The 19,579-nt window shown below is 36.8% G+C and overlaps 2 protein-coding genes across 2 annotated transcripts; both read left to right on the forward strand.

The window, feature by feature from the left end:
- The first annotated feature begins 2,609 nt into the window (after positions 1-2,609).
- slc25a36b (solute carrier family 25 member 36b) lies at positions 2,610-13,693 on the forward strand. The gene is made up of 7 exons (XM_056756789.1): positions 2,610-3,006; positions 4,833-4,997; positions 8,360-8,437; positions 10,644-10,744; positions 11,744-11,810; positions 12,052-12,338; positions 12,429-13,693. The coding sequence occupies exons 1-7, from the start codon at positions 2,966-2,968 to the stop codon at positions 12,620-12,622; spliced, it is 933 nt and encodes a 310-aa protein (XP_056612767.1). The 5' UTR covers positions 2,610-2,965; the 3' UTR covers positions 12,623-13,693.
- A 1,570-nt stretch (positions 13,694-15,263) lies between these two features.
- LOC130428605 (E3 ubiquitin/ISG15 ligase TRIM25-like) lies at positions 15,264-19,572 on the forward strand. The gene is given in 8 exon segments (XM_056756777.1): positions 15,264-15,380; positions 15,888-16,459; positions 16,592-16,687; positions 17,517-17,750; positions 17,833-17,986; positions 18,067-18,126; positions 18,261-18,515; positions 18,518-19,572. Coding segments are annotated over 7 exon segments (1,668 nt in total). The 5' UTR covers positions 15,264-15,380; positions 15,888-15,889; the 3' UTR covers positions 18,817-19,572.
- The last annotated feature ends 7 nt before the right edge of the window (positions 19,573-19,579 follow it).

Raw genomic sequence — 19,579 nt, forward strand, 5'->3', positions numbered from 1 at the left:
AAACACATCCATTTTCAACCTGTCCTCTGTTCTAGGATTGTAGGATTTTGTGTGTGTGTGTGTGCATTTGTTCCATGAGAGCGTGGCAGCACTAAAAAGGATAATAAAAGCATTTTAATCACACCATACACGTGCACTTCATTATCTGCTTTCTCAAAATAACCGATCTGTTGTCATTTTCAATATATCTTTATACTGTTCAACACAGATTTCTATCTGCTTTTCAATATTTTAGAAAATAGGACGATCTATAATTGCTGACACAGTTCAACATTAACCCTGAAATGAGTTCAAAAGAGAAATATCCAGAGCATGGACACAAATAAACACACAGAGATATTATTAGCTACAGTCTGGCAGATCGAAATGCTTAACTGAAGAGGACAGCGCTTGTGAAAGGTTAATAATTAGACTTTCCAAATAGCAGTTCAAGGTTATTTTACAATTCAGTCTTAGAAGGAGATTTTTGGCTGCTTTCTGTAGCAAGCAAACACGACAGATCATTGATAGTCTGCAGGTCAAAGTACACAAACTCAGAGGAGATTAAATCACTTTAAACATGGATCTCTCTATTTACACACACACTCACACAGATAGAAACACACAGTTGAATTAAAGTGTCAATGTGACTAAAAGTACCTATTATAGGGACATACAAAATGCTCAGTTTTTTACAGTTTTTTTGATGATTTAATCCTTACAAAATGTAAACCGCCAAAGTTATGCCACAATTTTTTTTAAATAATGTCAGTGTCTGTTGATATAGCATGCAATTATTTACATATTAAATATGAGGATGCCTATATGCATATTCTTTGAAATAGTTGTGGAAATGTTTATTGTTGGTATTTGTACTTCAACTAAATGTAATATTTTTTTAATACATTTATTTTTTAATTAAGCATGGAAAAATGCTTCTAGACAGTGAAAAACATTAACTCAGTGAGAAAGAAAATAAGTCGACAATAGGTGGCGACACTATACAACCAACGATAATTTAGAGAACTAAAGAAATGTGTCTCTGCTATTAACTAAAGACTCATGCAAGGAATTTAAACTTTACTATCGATGAAAACTTCTGGTGAACTAATGTTTTTTTACTGTGCATTCCGATTAATATCAATCAAACTGCAGTTGGTCTGTTTTTATTTTAGCCATATTAACTAACAATTACAGCTAACTAAGACAATAAAAACATGATAACATAATATAAAACATGATATTTGAATGATCTCATTTTGGAACCAAACTCTTCACACACACACAAAAAAAAATATATATATATATATATATATATATATATATACAAATGAAGAGTTTAGTTCCAAAAATAGAGATTTTTTCTTAAATTAACATGTTTTTTTTATTGTGCATTCCCATTAATATCAATCAAACTGCAGTTGGTTTGTTTTTATTTAAGCCATAATAACTAACACAATAAAAACATGATAACATAATATAAAACATGATATTTGAATGATCTCATTTGGAACCAAACTCTTCACACACACACACACAAATATATATATATATATATACATAAATGAAGAGTTTATTTTCAAAAATGGGTTTTTTTCTAAAATGAACATGTTTTTTTATTGTGCATTCCCATGAATATCAATCAAACTGCAGTTGGTTTGTTTTTATTTAAGCCATAATAACTAACACTATAAATACATGATAACATAATAAAACATGATTTTTGAATGATCTCATTCTGGAACCAAACTCTTCACACGCATACACACACACACACACACACACACACACAAACAGCCGCACACATGTTTGCACAGCTATCTTTATAATGACATACATTGACCCAATGCAATCTCTAGCCCCTTACCCTAACCATCAGAACTGAGTCCCTGACCATAACCCTCACCCTAAACCTAACCTAAACCTAACTATAACCTAAACCCTAAAACAAGGTCTTGACCCTCAAACAGCCCTTTAAAGGGGTCTCAGAAAGTGAGGACCGGCCAAAATGTCCTCACTTTACTCTCTTACTCCTCACACGGCTGGTCGGAATCTCATACTGGTCCTCATGTACAAGTACACACACACACACACACATATATATTTATAAATTATAATCCACCAAAAGTAAATAATAATCTACGCATTTAGATTATTTAAAAGACATGTCAATAAAAAATGTATTTGTGTGTTGTATTTATTTTATGTTCTCAGAATTGCAACCTCAAAACAAGACTTTTGAAGTCTCACAGAAAACCTTGCCAAGACAATTCTTTATCTTACACTTTATAACTTGCAATTGTCAAAGAAATGAAATAACTACTTATTTTGTGAAACAATATATATATTAAATCTGATTTGAATGCGACAAAACATTCACGGGTAACAAAATACGTGATATAACGCGTTTGCATTTAAAAAAATAAAACGAACAAGTTCTTGAAAAACGGATTACTCTTCTCTCCCCAGTCTCCAGTAAAAAAGTTAAAAAATAAATTAAAATTAAAAACACAATATTTACAACGATTGCAAATGCCACACGCGCTCACCCCCTGTATTCAAGCGCTGATCATGTGAAAGAGACGTGAAGAGTATTCGGCTTCTGATTGGTCCGCAGACTGAGTGAACTTTGCTCGCGTTCACGTCGCACAACTGCGTGCCTGTGTGTACATGAAGGTGAACTGTTGCGCTCGTGTTTCGTGTTTTCTTTTCCATTTTTAACCCTCCGATAATCTCCTATCTGGATATCGACCCGCATCCGTGATATTTGAGGAGATTTTGACCCCAGAATCACTTCAGCTCAACGGTCGAGGAAGAAACTATACGCGGGGGACAGTCGGAAGTGGAGCGGCGCTAAAACGCGCTGAGGTCGAATAGACTACCCAGGAGAGATCGCGAAACTTACACCCACCCGCATGAGATCCACACGGGCACGTACATTGACACATCAGCCCAGTCCGGTGGATCCCGGAGAGCATGAGCCGAGATGAGCCAGAGAGACACACTGGTGCATCTGTTTGCTGGAGGGTAAGGAGGTCATTTTACATATACATGCGTTACAGTTTACACAATCAGCTCAAGTACTTGAGTGAAAAGTTGTTTTGAGGTCAATTTTCATGGATTTTAGAGGAATTGAGATATTTTCTTTAATGACGTCACTATACAATTATCATCACAATGACATTGTATCTTTACACAACTTACTGTACACGCACAAAGAATATAGTCATGTAACGAGCGCGCGTGCACGCACGCACGCACTCAGACATGTCTGGTTTATTATCTCCGTGGGCACAGTCCATAGGCATGATGAGTTGTATACTGTACAAACTGTATATTTTATCCCCTAACTCAACCCCTAAACCTAAAGATCGTAGAAAACTTTTTGCTTTTTTAATCTATGCAATTTATAAGCTTTTTTTGCCCATGGGGTCCTCATTTTTGGTCCCCACCGTGACACGTGAGTTAGTGTGTATATTCGGGGTTTAGGTCCCCACTGGGATATAAAAACATGTCCACACAGACTCAAAAAACACACAGTTATACACAATAACCATAATACAAAGAAAATACGTTCCTTTTACACACATACAAAATACAGCTATACTACATACTATAGCAATAACACACACAAGACACCCACCCAAAACATAGCCGTAAAACAATACACACAAAAAGTTATACCCACAACATTGACATTCACAGACCACATTTACATCACAAACTTTTTTCCAAAGCAACTGACTTTACATTTCAACCATACTTAACATTTCATCAATATGTTTTTTTCTGAAAATCGAACCCGTGACACAATTCTTTGCCAATTGAGTAACAGGAACACGCTGTTAATCACAGGACATGACAACAATTTAACACAATCTTCGATTCACTATGTAATTCATCATTTGTATGACACCAGACACGGGCTGCTCATTTCTTATTCACTTGCATATACGGTAATTTGGTTTCCTCTTTGAGTAAATATACACCAGCGTTCTCAAAGATGTCACAATCGGCCACACGGAATATATGTTTAACAAAGAATATTCACGTATACATGGGTTTTAGGATAACATTAAGGGTGTCGGGTGTTCGTCGCGTCGAGCTGGTGCCGTGTCTAGCACTGGGTCAGCTCCAGTGATTGTTGTCTATGCTTGAAATATCTGCCCTCCGTGCAGTGGTCATAGAGATTAAAATAGAAACATATGCTTTCATACTCAACAGCTCTAGATTTTTATGAAGGGGAAACTACACATGTAAGCGAAAATAGGTGTTTACAATATGTATTTTCATGGTTAATATTATTAAAATATTTAAATTAGTAGCACTCGTTTAAAAGTCACATTATTGTGTTTTTTTTTTTATTTTGTTACTTAACGTCAAATTATTGTTGCATTAAACTTACATGTGTTACTACTTTGTTGTTGTTTAAGATGTCGTGTTTTATTCAGAAATATGTTTTTATTCTGTGCCTTGTAGTTTTAGGTCAGGTTTTTTCCTTCAGATCCATGACATCGGGTCATTCTCGGCACGTGAGGGATGGATTGAGTTCACCGTGTTCGTTAACACAGAACTGCAATCCTAACAACAATTCACCTTTCACATTAGACTTGAAACCCTGTCGACCTCATTTACTCTGAATCGGTGTTTGCTCTGAATCTGTGTTTGCTGTGCGAGTCTCGTGGCGTTCAGATAAGCGTACCTGATATAAATCAGGGGTCATGATGTGAGTGAATCAAAAGCTCTAAGAAAAACATGATTGGAAAGGTCCATGAACTTACATGTACTGTAATACACATCTAATAATCATATTTACAAACAAACCAATAATAAAATTCTCTGTTTTTTTTCAGATGTGGCGGCACGGTGGGTGCGATCCTGACGTGTCCGTTAGAGGTGGTGAAGACGAGGCTTCAATCTTCGTCCGTGACCTTCTGTATCTCTCAGGTTCATTTGAGTACAGTTAATGGAGCCAGCGTGGCCCGTGTGGCCCCCCCGGGACCCGTCCATTGCCTCAGGTACTTACAACATCATGTGTGTTATGCCCGTCACGTACGAATTTGATCTGTCTCTAATTTGGCGAACGCAAACCACCGCCTTTGAGTAAACAGACACTGGGCTCCTGTTCTGTACGTGTTTATGAATTTCAGTGAAGACCGTAATATTTACTCGGGCGTCTTAGTTTGACCGTGTTGCTTTTAAATATTTTAAGTCCAAAACCCAGAATTGGAGTCGGGCAGCTAGATTTAGTGAATGTTATGTCTGTGTTGTGTGAGTGTTGGCTGTGTGTTAGTTTTAGCTCGGTGTTTTGTAAACATTTGATGGTTTGTGGTCCTGTAACGTAGGGCTCGTCTTCGCTGCTCTTACGTTTGTTTTTCAGAACATTATGTGCTGTCTTCACCACACCAGTAAAACGAGATGTAGTTAGAGGGCAAATGATGACTGTTGGTTTGTTCCATAACAGCCTGTTCGTATTATAGATGGCTTATGTAAAAGAATACCAGTAGGTATTGCACAATATCTGTGCTTTCTCTCTTTCTTTCCTCTCTTTCGTTGAGTTTTCTTTGTAAAGAATCTCGTCTCTATCGTTTCGACTCCCACTCGCCCGACCAATCGCTACCTTCACGCTGAAACGTTGAGTTCTGGAGCTTGGCATCAAACTGAAATCTGTGTTTAGCTGGTTTGTCTGACTCGGTGGTTTTAGTATCTCGGGTTATACCGTATATTTCAAGCATTGTTTGTGTTCGACATAAGACAAATGTGTCTTACTTTACAATGAGGTATTTGTTAACCTTTACTATATTTGGTAACTTAATCGACCAATCACAACAGCGTTTCCATGCATCTCCCATAGACATGGGTCAATTACCGGTAAACATTCAGCGTTGTCAAAACCACAAAAATTTCCTGTTATACCGTAGCTGCGGTAGTCACAGTTTTTTACTCGTCCTCAAATACGGAAGTGCAGGAATCCAGCAGGTTGTGTCCAGCGAAGAGCGTAACGAGCCACGTGGCCCCTCCCTCTCCGGTTGGTGCAAGCAGTTGGTATGTAAGAGTCACCTGTGTGGAGGATTTCCCAGTCGAAAAAGACGCAGGTGAAAAAACGCCATGACTGTAGAGACTGTGTCTGTGCACGAAGAAAGAGATAGGCAGCTTAACGGAATTCTGTTTGAATTATAAACAGAGAGCGTCTTTGTATAACTAAGCTCAACTAATTAAATCTACACTACTAATTTTGCGCTAGAAATGCATTTAAAAGTTGTTGAAAGTGAAAATTAAACTTATGTATAGAAAACTATGCTCCAACAGGCATTTCGACCACCATTTTTTTTTTCTCGAGCTTGGGCCTTCTCGACCAATCACGTTCCTCGCATGTTGTTATGGAAACGACAGGTCTCTGTCATTGGTTAGCTGTGAAAAGGGGCATTTTTATTCCCAGAAAAGTTTAACTTTTTTTCAACTTCAACTGACGTTTCAAACTGCAGAAAAGATGTCGACAGTGACGTTTAAAAAAGTGCTCTGAACGTTTACTCCATAGGATTATAATGTTAAACAGATGCTAGCAGCTTCAAAAATGAAGTCAAGTCGGAATAAATAATATTGGCATAATAGCTAGGCAAAATATAAGGCTAATCAACTAGCCCAACATGATCCAGTTTGAATTAGGTACACATGCTTACATTTGAAAAATGTGTAGAAAGTAAACATGTCTCCTAAAACATTGTTCAGCTGCAGGTTCGATGACTGCTTTTTTACAGGAATTGTTTTAATTGTTGAGCTACAGGTTAAGGCTCACCTGAGTGACTGTATTTATTTAAATTTAATCAAGAAGAACTAACATATTTATTTGAATGATTTAACCTGACGTGTTTACTGTTCCAGAATGTTGTATATGTTTTTTTAATATAACATATTGTTTTCATTGAAAAAACTTTTTTATTTATAAATAACACATTGTAGATATGTGATAGTAAAACCGTGACACCGTGGTAGGTTTGCGCAAGGTTATCACACCGTCAGAATCTCATACCGGCCCATCCCTACTCTCCCAGTCTATCAATAGAAATCAGTGTACGTCGCAAATATTGACATCATGTTATGTGACCAATCAGGAGTTTCCTGGGGTGTTCAAACTACAGCGTAATTCCGGAATTTGTGAAACGTGGATCTGTGCTCATAACCACTCCCAAAAATACGTAAATATCATCGAAACATTATATGGTCGAATAGTTCAATGTTGAAAAAGATGTTATTTGCGTAGGATTTCTAGAAACAGGTGAACATTGTTGCTGAAAAATGTTGTATTATATTTTTAAATATTAAAATGTTTTGGGGACAAAATGACCATAGACCGGCGAGGATCCATTTAAAGTAACTTAATTTACTTTATTTTCAACATATAAATGATTTTTTTTCTTTTAACAAAAGTTCAAAAGTCTTTGGATTACCTCCAATAAAACTCCAGGGTTGAAATTTTGCATTTCTTAGCATTTCAATGAGGTGCCTATAAAGGGTTGACAAACATTTTTAAATGTATTAGTTAACGTGAACGAACAATGCTCAACAGTAGTTTTTCACCATTTATTAATCTTTACAGTTGTTCATGTGTTGTGTATTAACTGATGTTAACAGATACAACTTCCAATTATGAAAAGGTATTATTCTAAACGGTGAAATTAACATGAACTACGATGAATGAATGTTGTAGATGTATCATTTATTGTTTATGTAGCTGATTCGTTACTGTAAGGATGTATTTGTTAACATGTTACTTTTACGGAAAAATTAGACACAACGAAACCTGGTCCTGGTTTCGGTAAAAAAAAAAAAAAAAGCTTTTTTCATTTGATCAAGTCAACATTTCTCTCTTTTAGCAACTTTAATATCTGTATCTGTCTTTGATTGACAGTTAAATCGCACACCTTTAAAAATCACAAGGTGTTCTTAAGCTTTACCCTCTTTTAAGAATGTCTCAGAGGAATTTGGACGTCCTTCTTCGAACAAGTCTTTCTGAGGTGTGTCCTGTGAGGTGGGAAACAGGGGAAAGAGTTTTAAATTATATACACGTAACATATATTTATCACCTCTCCGACCTTAAACACACAGGACGCCTAAAGTTTGTGTTTACCGCATTCATGAGTCAACGCACAGTATACAACACACGAAAAGTATTTGGAAGTTGAGTTGAACGTTAAACATTTTTTAACGACAAACATACTACTCAGGCAAAATGTTTGATGAGAAAAGTACATCATGTCATAAAGCTGTACAAACTTGTCGTAATGAAGGCAGAAAGCATTGACACGTTTTGTCTGTGATTCATTCACATCGGCTGATTCACACTGACTGGTGTTGATGTGTTCATCTCTTTTTGTCTCAGGTTCATTCTGGAGAAGGAGGGAGCCCGCTCTTTGTTCAGAGGTCTGGGGCCCAATCTAATCGGAGTGGCTCCATCACGGTGAGTGTGCACATACTGACACAACATCTGACTGTATCTAAACAAGTGTGGAGTGAAACCGATTCAGAGAATAGTGTGACTGATGAAATCCCTGCTTAACTGGAAAAGCTACAAATGTAGAGGGTTTGCCATAAACACACACAGACTGTGCTGTGCTGATACTTTTATTTGTTTACTTTCTGTATCGACTGTATTGAACGTACGGTTTACGCCCGATTTACATTACATTTACATTTATTAATTTGCCATACGCTTTTATCCAAGTAGGAGAGCATATAAACATTTTGTCAACATGCTAAACACTACCATTAGTTCACAAGGCTATGCTACAAGGAGGATTAAAGGTAGAGCAATTGAACGACAATTTTTTTTTAACAGACAAACATTCTGTTATTGGTTAGTCTAATATATGCAATTCACACATCCGTGTCTGCTGTGTGATTCAGTCAACAATGGGTAACAATGGGTATTTGCGATATATGATTTATCGAAACCTACGTTTTTAAAAAGAAAAATAACACTGAAATAAAATTATAAAGGACTAAACGCAATAGCTGAAAAGAACGTACAATTTAAATGATATTTTATCTATAGTTTTTATGTAAGGATGGTACTTCAAATTACTTGATGCTTACATAATAAAAGATGCCTTGGAATGGATAAAGGCGTCTGCTAAGTGACTCAATGTAAGTTTGTATTGACATCATGAAGAAATACAAACAGTAACGTGTCCCAGAGCTCTTATATTACTGTACATTAGCACTTTTTAGAACATCTCTTGTCCAATGTGACCAGAGGAACAATATTAACTATTTATAAATCATGAATATTTTCTAAATATATGTGTGCTTTTTAGTTAATATTGGCAATCAATCATCAATAGATTACAAAACCCTTATACAGTAAATGCATCCCACATTCTGAAAGACGACCTGGTGTAATTCAGTGTGAAAGATCACTGTGTAATGTGTGGATTTGTTTTCCAGGCCATTAAAGATGTTCAGATTATTTAACGCCCGTGATTAAACCAGGCCCTGCAATTTTACGCCACACCAGCATATTTGAGGTTTTCCGCAACAATAAACTCAAAACAAATTAGACACAAACTCTCCGAAGAATATTACATCCTGTACAATGAAATAAAAACAATTGTTTACTCCTTGTTAGAGAAGTTTAAACATAAGCGTCTATGTAAACGGATGTTTAACGCAGACGTTTATACGATAAAGTGTTTCATGAGGCGTGAATGATAAATCAGTGCTTGTTGAACTCCACGCTGGGATTGAAAGGACGGTTTATGTAAACTTGTGTGGTAACAAGATGAGACGTGGAAACCGTAATCAGTTGCTGAGAGTATCTAGGGTGTTTTTCTCATGGTCACCATCTGTGGTTACCAATGCTTTTAGTTCAAGTGATGGTTCAGTAAGACATAATGTACAGGCAGCCGGTTGTTATTGCAGAAATAAGCCCCGACAGGCGGAGGGTCTTGTATCACACTGAAGGTGTTTATTTCGCGATAACAGCTAGCTGCTTGTACAGTACACTATCCCGTTTATTACACGGCTGCTTGCCACATGAGAAAGAACTCATTTTTACCGAATGCAGACCTTCCGCAAAGAAAAGACTTTAACGTTCGATTTTAAGGTAGGAAAGGATGTTCAAATAGCACGAAAAGGCAATTTGGTTTAAATATATTGAAATTGCAACATTTATTCGTATTAGACGATCTTTAGGTGGCCTAGATTAGTTTAATGTCACGTGTGGACCTTTTCATGTGTTCAAGTGTGTTACTAACTAGGCACGTAATACACAATAGTTGTTCATTTAGTTTCACCAATGTTCTGTATGCCTTTCATTTACTCATTGAATTGCATTTGTGTTATATCGGCAGTCAATCGGCCACAAGATTTTCTTAATATCGGTATCAGCATAAAGAAACCCATTTCGGTCGACCACTAATAATGTCATATATGTGATTAAAAAAAATTATTTACTTCGTCCAAAAAACTGTCAAAATGATTTGCAGCATCCGGGTCACCCTGTCTTATTAGTTTTGAGAGGTTGTTATCTGGGAATACTGAACCTGCAAATGTCCCGAATGGCCAATCAGAATTTAGCATTCCAACGAGCCGTGTAGTAACGCAAAATAACAACTATGTTGTACTCATCAGCGTTATTTATTTTTTGTCTCCTGTTATGTTTACAGAGCTATTTACTTCGCTGCATATTCCACCTCAAAGGAGAGACTGAATGGTGTGTTTAAGGCTGACTCCACACAGCTGCACATGGCATCAGCTGGGATCGCAGGTAATTCTTCAAATATTTAATCCAGCTAACTACATCATGCTTTCTGGGTTCAAATGGGCTCGAATAGATGATGCATAATATGGGAACCCCTACAACTCATATGATTTGCATATTTAAAGAGAAGGTCCTCCTGTATATTTACAGCACACTTACTGTGTACTTGCCAAACAAAAACCTGACCGGCTATATGTAATTACAGAGATACACAGTGAATACAATGTATGTAAATGTGGAACAGTAAAATAAAGTACTACACCTCTTTCACTTTGTGTACAATTCTCTGCCAGTAAATGTCACAGAGTTCAGAAACCAGGAAGAATTGTGTGCGTATGTGTGTTCTGTTAATAATGGTTGGGTGTTACCTATCATCTGATCTTTTGCCTGAAGAGAGGATTAATTGTAATGCGCTATAGTAACACGCGTGTGTGTGCCTGTGATAAGTTTCCATAACACGCACACAAGCACCTCTTAGTAATTCTTAAGAATTATGGAATTCTACAAGGGCGAATTCTCACAATCTCTGTGGACAGACACTTGTCAGATGTTTATTGTTCAGCTTTTTATTTACATCTCCTTCCTTTTAATGGATAATTCAACCCCAAAAATGAAAGTCTTTCATCATTTACTGATCTTCTTGTCATATCAATCCTGTATGGCTTTCTTTCTTTTGCAAAACACAAAATAAGATATTTTGAAGAATGTTGGTAAACAAAAATAACATTGGTCCCCATTCACTTCTACTGCATGGACACAAAACCAATGCAAGTTAAAAGGGAGCAATGTTTTTTTCTTTCCGACATTCTTCAAATCTTCAAATCTTTTGTGTTTTGCAGAAGAAAGAAAGTCAAACAGGTTTGAAATGACAAGCAGGTGAGTAAATGATGAAGGAATGTTCATTTTGGGTGAACTATCCCTTTAAAGTCCCAATGTGAGCACTGCCATCTAGTGGACATTTTTCTCTCATAATGTTATTTCTCTGTCTTCTTCTCCTCCAATCAGGATTTACAGCCATCACAGCAACCAATCCAATTTGGGTGATTAAGACACGGCTACAACTGGATGCCAGGTAAATGCCAACACGCATTCAAAGAAACATTGTTTAGCTGTGTCCCGTAAATGCCCCCATGTGCTGTATGTGGTTTAAGCAAAGACCTAGTTCTACAAATTGTCTTCTGCATCTGTTTTAAAAGTTATACTGATTAACGTTTAGCCCTGAGTGTTTTCTTTGTTTTGGGTACTGTGGTTTGAAGAACAGGTTTAATTTAGTCACTTTTGTGAATGTACTTAATGCGTGTTGTTTTTCGCAGGAAACGCGGGGAGCGTCGCATGAGCACATTTGAATGCATACGACGCGTGTATCAAACCGATGGCCTGCGCGGCTTTTACCGTGGTATGTCGGCGTCCTACGCAGGAATCTCAGAGACGGTGATACACTTTGTGGTGTATGAAGCTCTCAAACGACGTTTGGTAAAGACCAAAACAGCAACACACATGGACGGAGAGCAGGACTCAAAAGATGCGTCAGACTTTCTGGGAATGATGCTGGCAGCTGCCACGTCTAAGACGTGCGCCACCTCTATAGCCTATCCCCACGGTGAGACGTCATGACAATAATATATACAGTACAATCGATTGAATTTTGATTTAAAAGATGTGTTTGAGCATTTTACGTGTTTTTCTGCAGAAGTAATCCGTACCCGGCTAAGAGAAGAGGGCAACAAGTACCGCTCGTTTTTCCAGAGTGTCAGTCTGGTGTTTCGAGAGGAAGGTTATCGCGCCCTTTACAGAGGACTCACAACGCACCTGATCAGACAGATCCCAAACACAGCCATCATGATGAGCACATATGAACTTGTCGTGTACTTGCTCGATGGCTGAACTTCCCTCACCCGTGACCTGGGAACCCGTGACCTGGGAAGTCAGGTGCTGTGTGAAAGACAAAACAAGACTGCAGACAGAGAGCGATGCCAAAACCTGGTGTGGTCTGAGGTTTCTCATGAGAAAACACACCGATATTAAATGTTTATTCATTTTCTTGCTTTCTCCCTCCCTCCCTTACTCTCTCTCTGTCTCTTCTCCATTTATTGTTTAATATTATGCTGCTTCTAAAATGCAATGCCTTAATGTGTACCGTTTAAACCCAGATAGCTCAAGCTGTTCATATGTTGACTAAGCGTTGAGAGTTTTTACGGTGATCAAGGCTTCAAGTTCTGAGCTGGAATGGAATTGGTGGGGTCCAAATGGAGGCTCACTTCCTGTTTTGGCAACCAGCCTATCAGAATGCACTTGCCAGGTCATGCAATATCCTGAATCCTACATATATCTGCTTCTGTAGATGTTGTACAGTATGTTTTAAAGGTATTTGAACACTGTGTGCAGACACGTACTTGAAGAAAAGATGTTTGTAAAACACTGTAAAAGTGAGGTGGAGTTCCTATCGGTGTGTCATAATTGTACGTTTATATATTCTCGGCCTCGATATGTGTGTGTGTCTACTGGACAGCCAAACACATTTGTTAGCATAAAAAATGTAATTGTTTTTTCCAGGAGCAGAATTCTACTGAGAAAATGGTAATAATTAAAATATTCAAAAAAATTGTACAGATGCATTATGCTGGAAAGTTGTTGCACATAGTAAATTTGGATTTTGGAGGACATGTTGTGTTCCCTTCACAAGCACACGCGGCACATGTGTTTTATTCAGTTCACACAGTGACAGGGTCTTATCTAAGTCTGATGAATCATGTTGTTTGTTTGTTTGGTTGGTTTTGGGTGCATTTAGTGTTACGCTCTCACTCTTTAAGGCATTTATGATTTTTCAACAACCCAGTGTTTTTTTGTTTACAGTCAGTTTGTCACTTTCCATATCATGTTATCAATTGTTTATCAATTGTGTGTCTGGAAAGAATAAACTAATATAAAAGCAAAAAGGACAATTAAGCTTTTTTTATGTTACACATCTTTGCCCGGTTTTAGTGCAGAGTTGAAATGCTGCAATTGTTTTAATATGACCAAATAACCCGTGTAACGAGTTATCCCAATATATTATTAAATACAACAATGAAGATATAAAGCTAATAAATGTACTTGTCCAATACTGATAGCATTTGGCTATTTTTAGGGCTGTGTTTGTTATCATTAATTAATGCTGTGAACTGCTTAAATTGCATATATATCCTATGTTAATTTTAACATTTATTCAAACATTTTCAAAATCCAAAAATGTGGTTGTTTCATCTTAAGCTAATCTATTTACTGATGTTAACAAATACAACTTTATGAAAGAGAGAATGTACAGACAGCCGGTCGTCGGGTCCTGATCACACTCTCAGGGCTTATTTCACAATAACAGCCGCCTGCTTGTGCATTATCCCGCTTAATACACGGCTACTTGCCATATGAGAAAAAAACTGGACGTGAAATGTGAATTTGAAATATTTTATTAGCCCATTTTTACTGAATGCAGAACTCCTGTGACCTTTCGGTTTAAGGTAAGAAACAACGCTCAAATGTCATGAACATTCAATTTGGTTTAATCATTTGTAAAAAATAATGTCATATGTTATTAAAAGACATATTTAACTTGTCAAAAAACCTGTCAAAATTATTTGGTGCATCAGGGTTACTGTGTGTTATTAGTTTTGAGAAGTTGTTATCTGGGTATAACGAACCTGCATACTCGCGACAGGCCAATCAGAATCAAGCATTCCAATGAGCCGAGTAATAAGTAAGGGATAATGTACAGGCACCCGTTTGTTATCGCAGAAATAAGAAACGATCAGTGTAATCAGACTGAAGGGGCTTATTTCGCGATAACAGCTGGATGATTGTGCATTATACCTCCTTACACGGCTACCTGCCACATGAGGAAAAAACTGGATATGAAATGTGAATTTGAAATATTTTATGAGCTCATTTTTACCGAATGCAGACCTTCCTTCCGCGTTTAGTTTCGGTTCTAAAATAAGAAACGACATTCAAACGTCACGCACAGGCAAATGTGTTTAATCATTTGTAAATAAAATGTCATATATATTATTAAAAGACATATTTATATTGATTTTCTTCTTCACTTAAAAATAAAAATTAACATATTTATATGAAACAGTATTGATGTTCGGTAGACATTTTTTTTATCTTTATATTTCTCTAAAGTTTTCTCTTAGAACATTCTGGAGGGCCCCGGATCACAATTTGAAAATCCCTGTATTAAATAACAGTAATAGAAAAAAAGGTAGGATAATAATTTAATTTTAATAATGATAAAAATATTAAATAAAAACAAGTAAAGGACGGTAAATAAATCCATAGACAACGACATACTTTGAAACACTTCCCCTGAAGTAACTTTCATTGTATTAAGTTTGTATTCATACAATTTATATTAATAAATAAATATAGAGTTTATATTACAATCGGTTTGAACGCACCGAATTAAGAACAACAATGTTTTTAACCTCAGTTCCTGGTTTCAACGTCATTTCCTTGTAACCAATGGGATGTGTTGAGGGCGGAGCAGCTCCTCCCCCATGTGCACATCAGCCAGGTATACTTGAGAGGAAGTGAATGAAAAAGAAACTTTTCTCTACTAACACAAACTCTTGCTGACGTGATTTCCGACGAAACGTCGTTAGAGGTAAGACATTTTTACAAACCGTAAACGAAAAAGTTTCAGAATACTGAAATAAAATAGATGCTTGGAAATGGGTACATTTACATTACATTTAGTCATTTAGCAGACGCTTTTATCCAAAGTGACTTACAGAGAGTTCAGTGAGCAATAAGCGATAGTTCATACAGGAGCAATAATACAAAAGGTGCGAATACCAAGATACTAGTTTCAGCAAAAGCCAGAACAATACCTGTTGAGAGAAAGAGAGATAGTTAGTTTTTTTAAATAATTTGTCTGTCAAATGTTCACAGAAGAGAGGTATTTTGAATGTTGTGAGAGGTGTGGTTGGGACTGAGTTAGGAAGAATGTTCCACCAGGATGAAGTTGTGAATGAGAAAAGCATAAGCGTTGTACTTTTATATAATCACACACAAAAAGTATACAAACTACTTTTAAATATAACAATGTAAATATAGCCAAAACTGATAAGAGGCATCTGTAACAGTAATGTTTTTAACATTATTATAACAGAAATGTCAGACAGTGAACATCACGAGCAGTTCTTGTGTTCGATCTGTTTGGATCCTCTGAAGGAGCCCGTGACTATTCCATGTGGACACAGTTATTGTCTGATGTGTATTAATGACTGCTGGGATCAGAAGGATCAGAGACCGCCGTACAGCTGTCCTCAATGCAGAGAGAGCTTCAATGAGAGACCTCTGCTGAAGAAAAACACTCTTTTATCTGAGATGATGGAGAAGCTGGAGAAGACGTCTGTGCACACGGCTTCATGCTCTCAGGAGAACTCCGGTGTGGAGTGTGACGTTTGCACGACGGAGAAGAACAGCGCTGTCATGTCCTGTCTGACGTGTTTGGCCTCTTTCTGTGAATCTCACCTGCAGCCTCACTATCAGTCTCCTGTCTTCATGAAGCACAAACTGGTCAAAGCCACCACGCAAGTTCAAGAGAACGTGTGTGAACGTCACGGAAAACTAATGGAGATTTACTGTCAGGATGACAATCAATGCATTTGCTGCTCGTGTGTTGATAATCATAAAGGCCACAGTGTGGTATCTGTGGAATCTGAATGGACGAAGAAAAAGGTAAAACCCAGGAGCACGGTTTGTCCAAACCGGTTGAGAATCACAGTGTCGCCTACTAATATCAAACTCGTATTCACTTTATTTGTAATTTTCATTATTTTTATATTGTCTTTGTATGTTTACGTTCTCAAGGAAGTATTACAACAGACAAAAGTGACATGCACAAAGATGATCGATGATCGAGAGAGAGGTCAGCAGGAACTCTGCAAGGCTGTGAAGTCTTCTAAAGTGAGTGTTAGAATGTAAACTTCTTATGTCCCCTTGTCTAAACAATATTCTACGGTTGAAGAATCTAGTCCACGGAACACAGAGTTTCAGGATCCTGGGAACCAAGCATGACACAGACACATATAAGTGCAGTTCAATCAGAGTCCAAAGTTTATTTTATTAAGGACCAATATTTATAAGCTTGAAACAGGAGGTAGCATTTGTCATGGAAAATCACCAGAGTGGAAAATCACCAGACATTCTTATTCCTCCTGCGAAAAATCAGATATGATATCACAAAGCACGTATTCAATATACATACTTAATATTACAGTATCAAAACAATTGTCCCTTGACATCATTAGGAACCTTGAGATGGAGTCCAACAGATACTCATATCAGCATAAGAAAGCATAAGATACGATTACAACTCTCAACGAAGTTAAACAACAGTACATTAAGGCACATATTATAAGAATAGAAGCTAATACTAATATGAATGAATCATATGATATATGAATTTTGTATTGAACACAGATGCAATATTTGTAGAGGACAGGACGAAAAATCCAGATTCTCACAATGGCCACTTTCAGACCAACGGTCTTACAACCAGTCCTGTGTCCATTTAAGGGAACAAGGTGTTAATACAAAATCTTTAATAAAAGGATAGTTGCATTCGCGTATTTTGTGTGGTTTTTCCTTCTTGAATATTCAGTGAAAACAGATGGAATCCGCAATACTGTAAATTAAGCTGTTTTGAGACCAACATCGGTTATCATAGAATAATATCTGTTTAGGTTTTGATATGGTTTATGTTGCTCTGATCGTGGTTCTCTTTCTCTAACAGATTTCAGCTCAAGAAGCTGTAGAAGACTGTAAGAAGGTCTTCACTGAGCTCATCTGCTCTCTTGAGGAAAAATGCTCAGAGATAAACGATCTGATCGTCGCTCAGGAGAAAGCAGAGACCGATCGAGCAGAAGATCTTCACAGACAGATGGATCAGGAGCTGACAGATCTCAGACAAAAAAAGACGGAGATTGAGGAACTTCTAATGACAGAAAACCAAGTCCATTTTCTTGAGGTAATAAAACTTCATTTGTTTATTTGAGGAGAACGTCTCTTGTACTTGACAGATAATGTGTTAATAATTCATCTTATTGCAGGGTTTTCAGTCTGTGTGTGTTTTACCCACTTGTGAAGACATTCCCAGCATCACTCAGCGCTCTCATGTGTCATGTAAAAGCGTTTCAATTTCAGGATTCAAAGAGGCTTTGGAAAAGATCTGTCAGAAGGAAACAGACAAAATATCTCATAAGGGTTTGTTGTGCTGTGTTTTCATTCATGTAGAATTACACTTACAAATCAACAATAGAGGCTCATTTCTGATTGTCTTTTAGTGTCACATGTCCATTTAGCAGAACCTCCAGAACCAAAGACTCGACTGGATTTTTTGCAGTGTAAGTTGATCTGTTGATTCTTTAACACAAACATCTCAATTGAGAAATATTAGTGCATGTGATCTACAATCTTGTGGAAAAAAAACACTACAGCAGTTCATTCAATATTAGTTTGAGTTCATTTTCCTCCGCAGATTTTTGTCAACTTCAAGTGGATCCAAACACTGCACACAAACGTCTCTTCCTGTCAGATTTGAATAGAAGGATATCATGCACAGGTGAAGACCAACTCCGTAGTTATCACTCCTTTAGTTATCTCTCAGAGCGATTCGATTCCTTGAGTTCCATCATGTGTAAAGAGGCATTGTGTGGTCGCTGTTACTGGGAAGTTGAGTGCAGTGGTAGTAAGTGGGCTGTTGGACTTTGCTATAAGGGAATTGATCGTAAAGGACTGATAGCTCCAGACTCGGCTTTAACAAAATATCCTGGAGATTTGGCTATTATCAGAAGCAGTTTGGTTTTATTCATGATAAAGTAAGAACACCTCTCACTGCGGCCTCTAAAATCGGAGTGTATCTGGATCATAATGCAGGAACTCTGTCATTCTATAACATCACTACAACAATGACCCTCATGTTCAAATTCGAGACGTCATTTACTGAGGCGCTGTACCCTGTGTTTCATATTCTTCAAGGTTCATCTGTTACAATCATAGAGTGGGAGAGAGTGCAGAGAGAATACTTGAATTAAATAATAAAAAATGAGTTTGTCATGCCATTTTGCTCTGTACTGTGCTTTAATGCCAAATCGCTATATTTTCTTGTTTTTAAATGTACTAGTAGATGCAGTTCCTTTCCAAAAGCTCTGACCCTGTTTTTAGCCTAAATGCGATATGTCCTCTCGACCAATCAGAATTCGCTCGTTAGTGGTATTTGTATGTGTTATTTTTTAATTATATGTTTTATGTGGTGGACAATATTGAAACATGAAATTGAAAATATTTATTTAATTTACCATTTATTTGTTACTATTTATTTTATTTGGCTTTTATTTATTTCATGCATTTGCATTTATTTGATTATATTCCCTGATGTCATATGTTGCATGTTCTCTTGTTTGTTTCGAAAACAACTTTTAATTTATAATCAACAATATTGTTGTTTCATTTAACAATCATTCTTCAATATGTTCAGACTGAGCCAATAGACCATTTTAACAGGATCAATTTAATATTAACAAAATTTATGGGTCTATGTAAACAAAAAAATTCATGAAAACTATTTAAATGGATTTGTAGCGTTTTGGAAAAGAGCTCTTCACTTGTAAACACATAATGTATCACAAAATTATCATGCACAAATTGTTTTATGTATTTATAAACCAGTGATTTATTTTGATCATTTTCATGATGACACAAGATGTATGGTGTATCTTGGGTGCGTACTGTCTGTAAGGCTTTTCTTTGTAATTATGATATAATAAATAAGAATACGAATTTATGTTCAATTCAAGT

Source organism: Triplophysa dalaica, chromosome 9 (genome assembly GCF_015846415.1).
Source record: "Triplophysa dalaica isolate WHDGS20190420 chromosome 9, ASM1584641v1, whole genome shotgun sequence".
Classification (NCBI taxonomy): domain Eukaryota; kingdom Metazoa; phylum Chordata; class Actinopteri; order Cypriniformes; family Nemacheilidae; genus Triplophysa; species Triplophysa dalaica.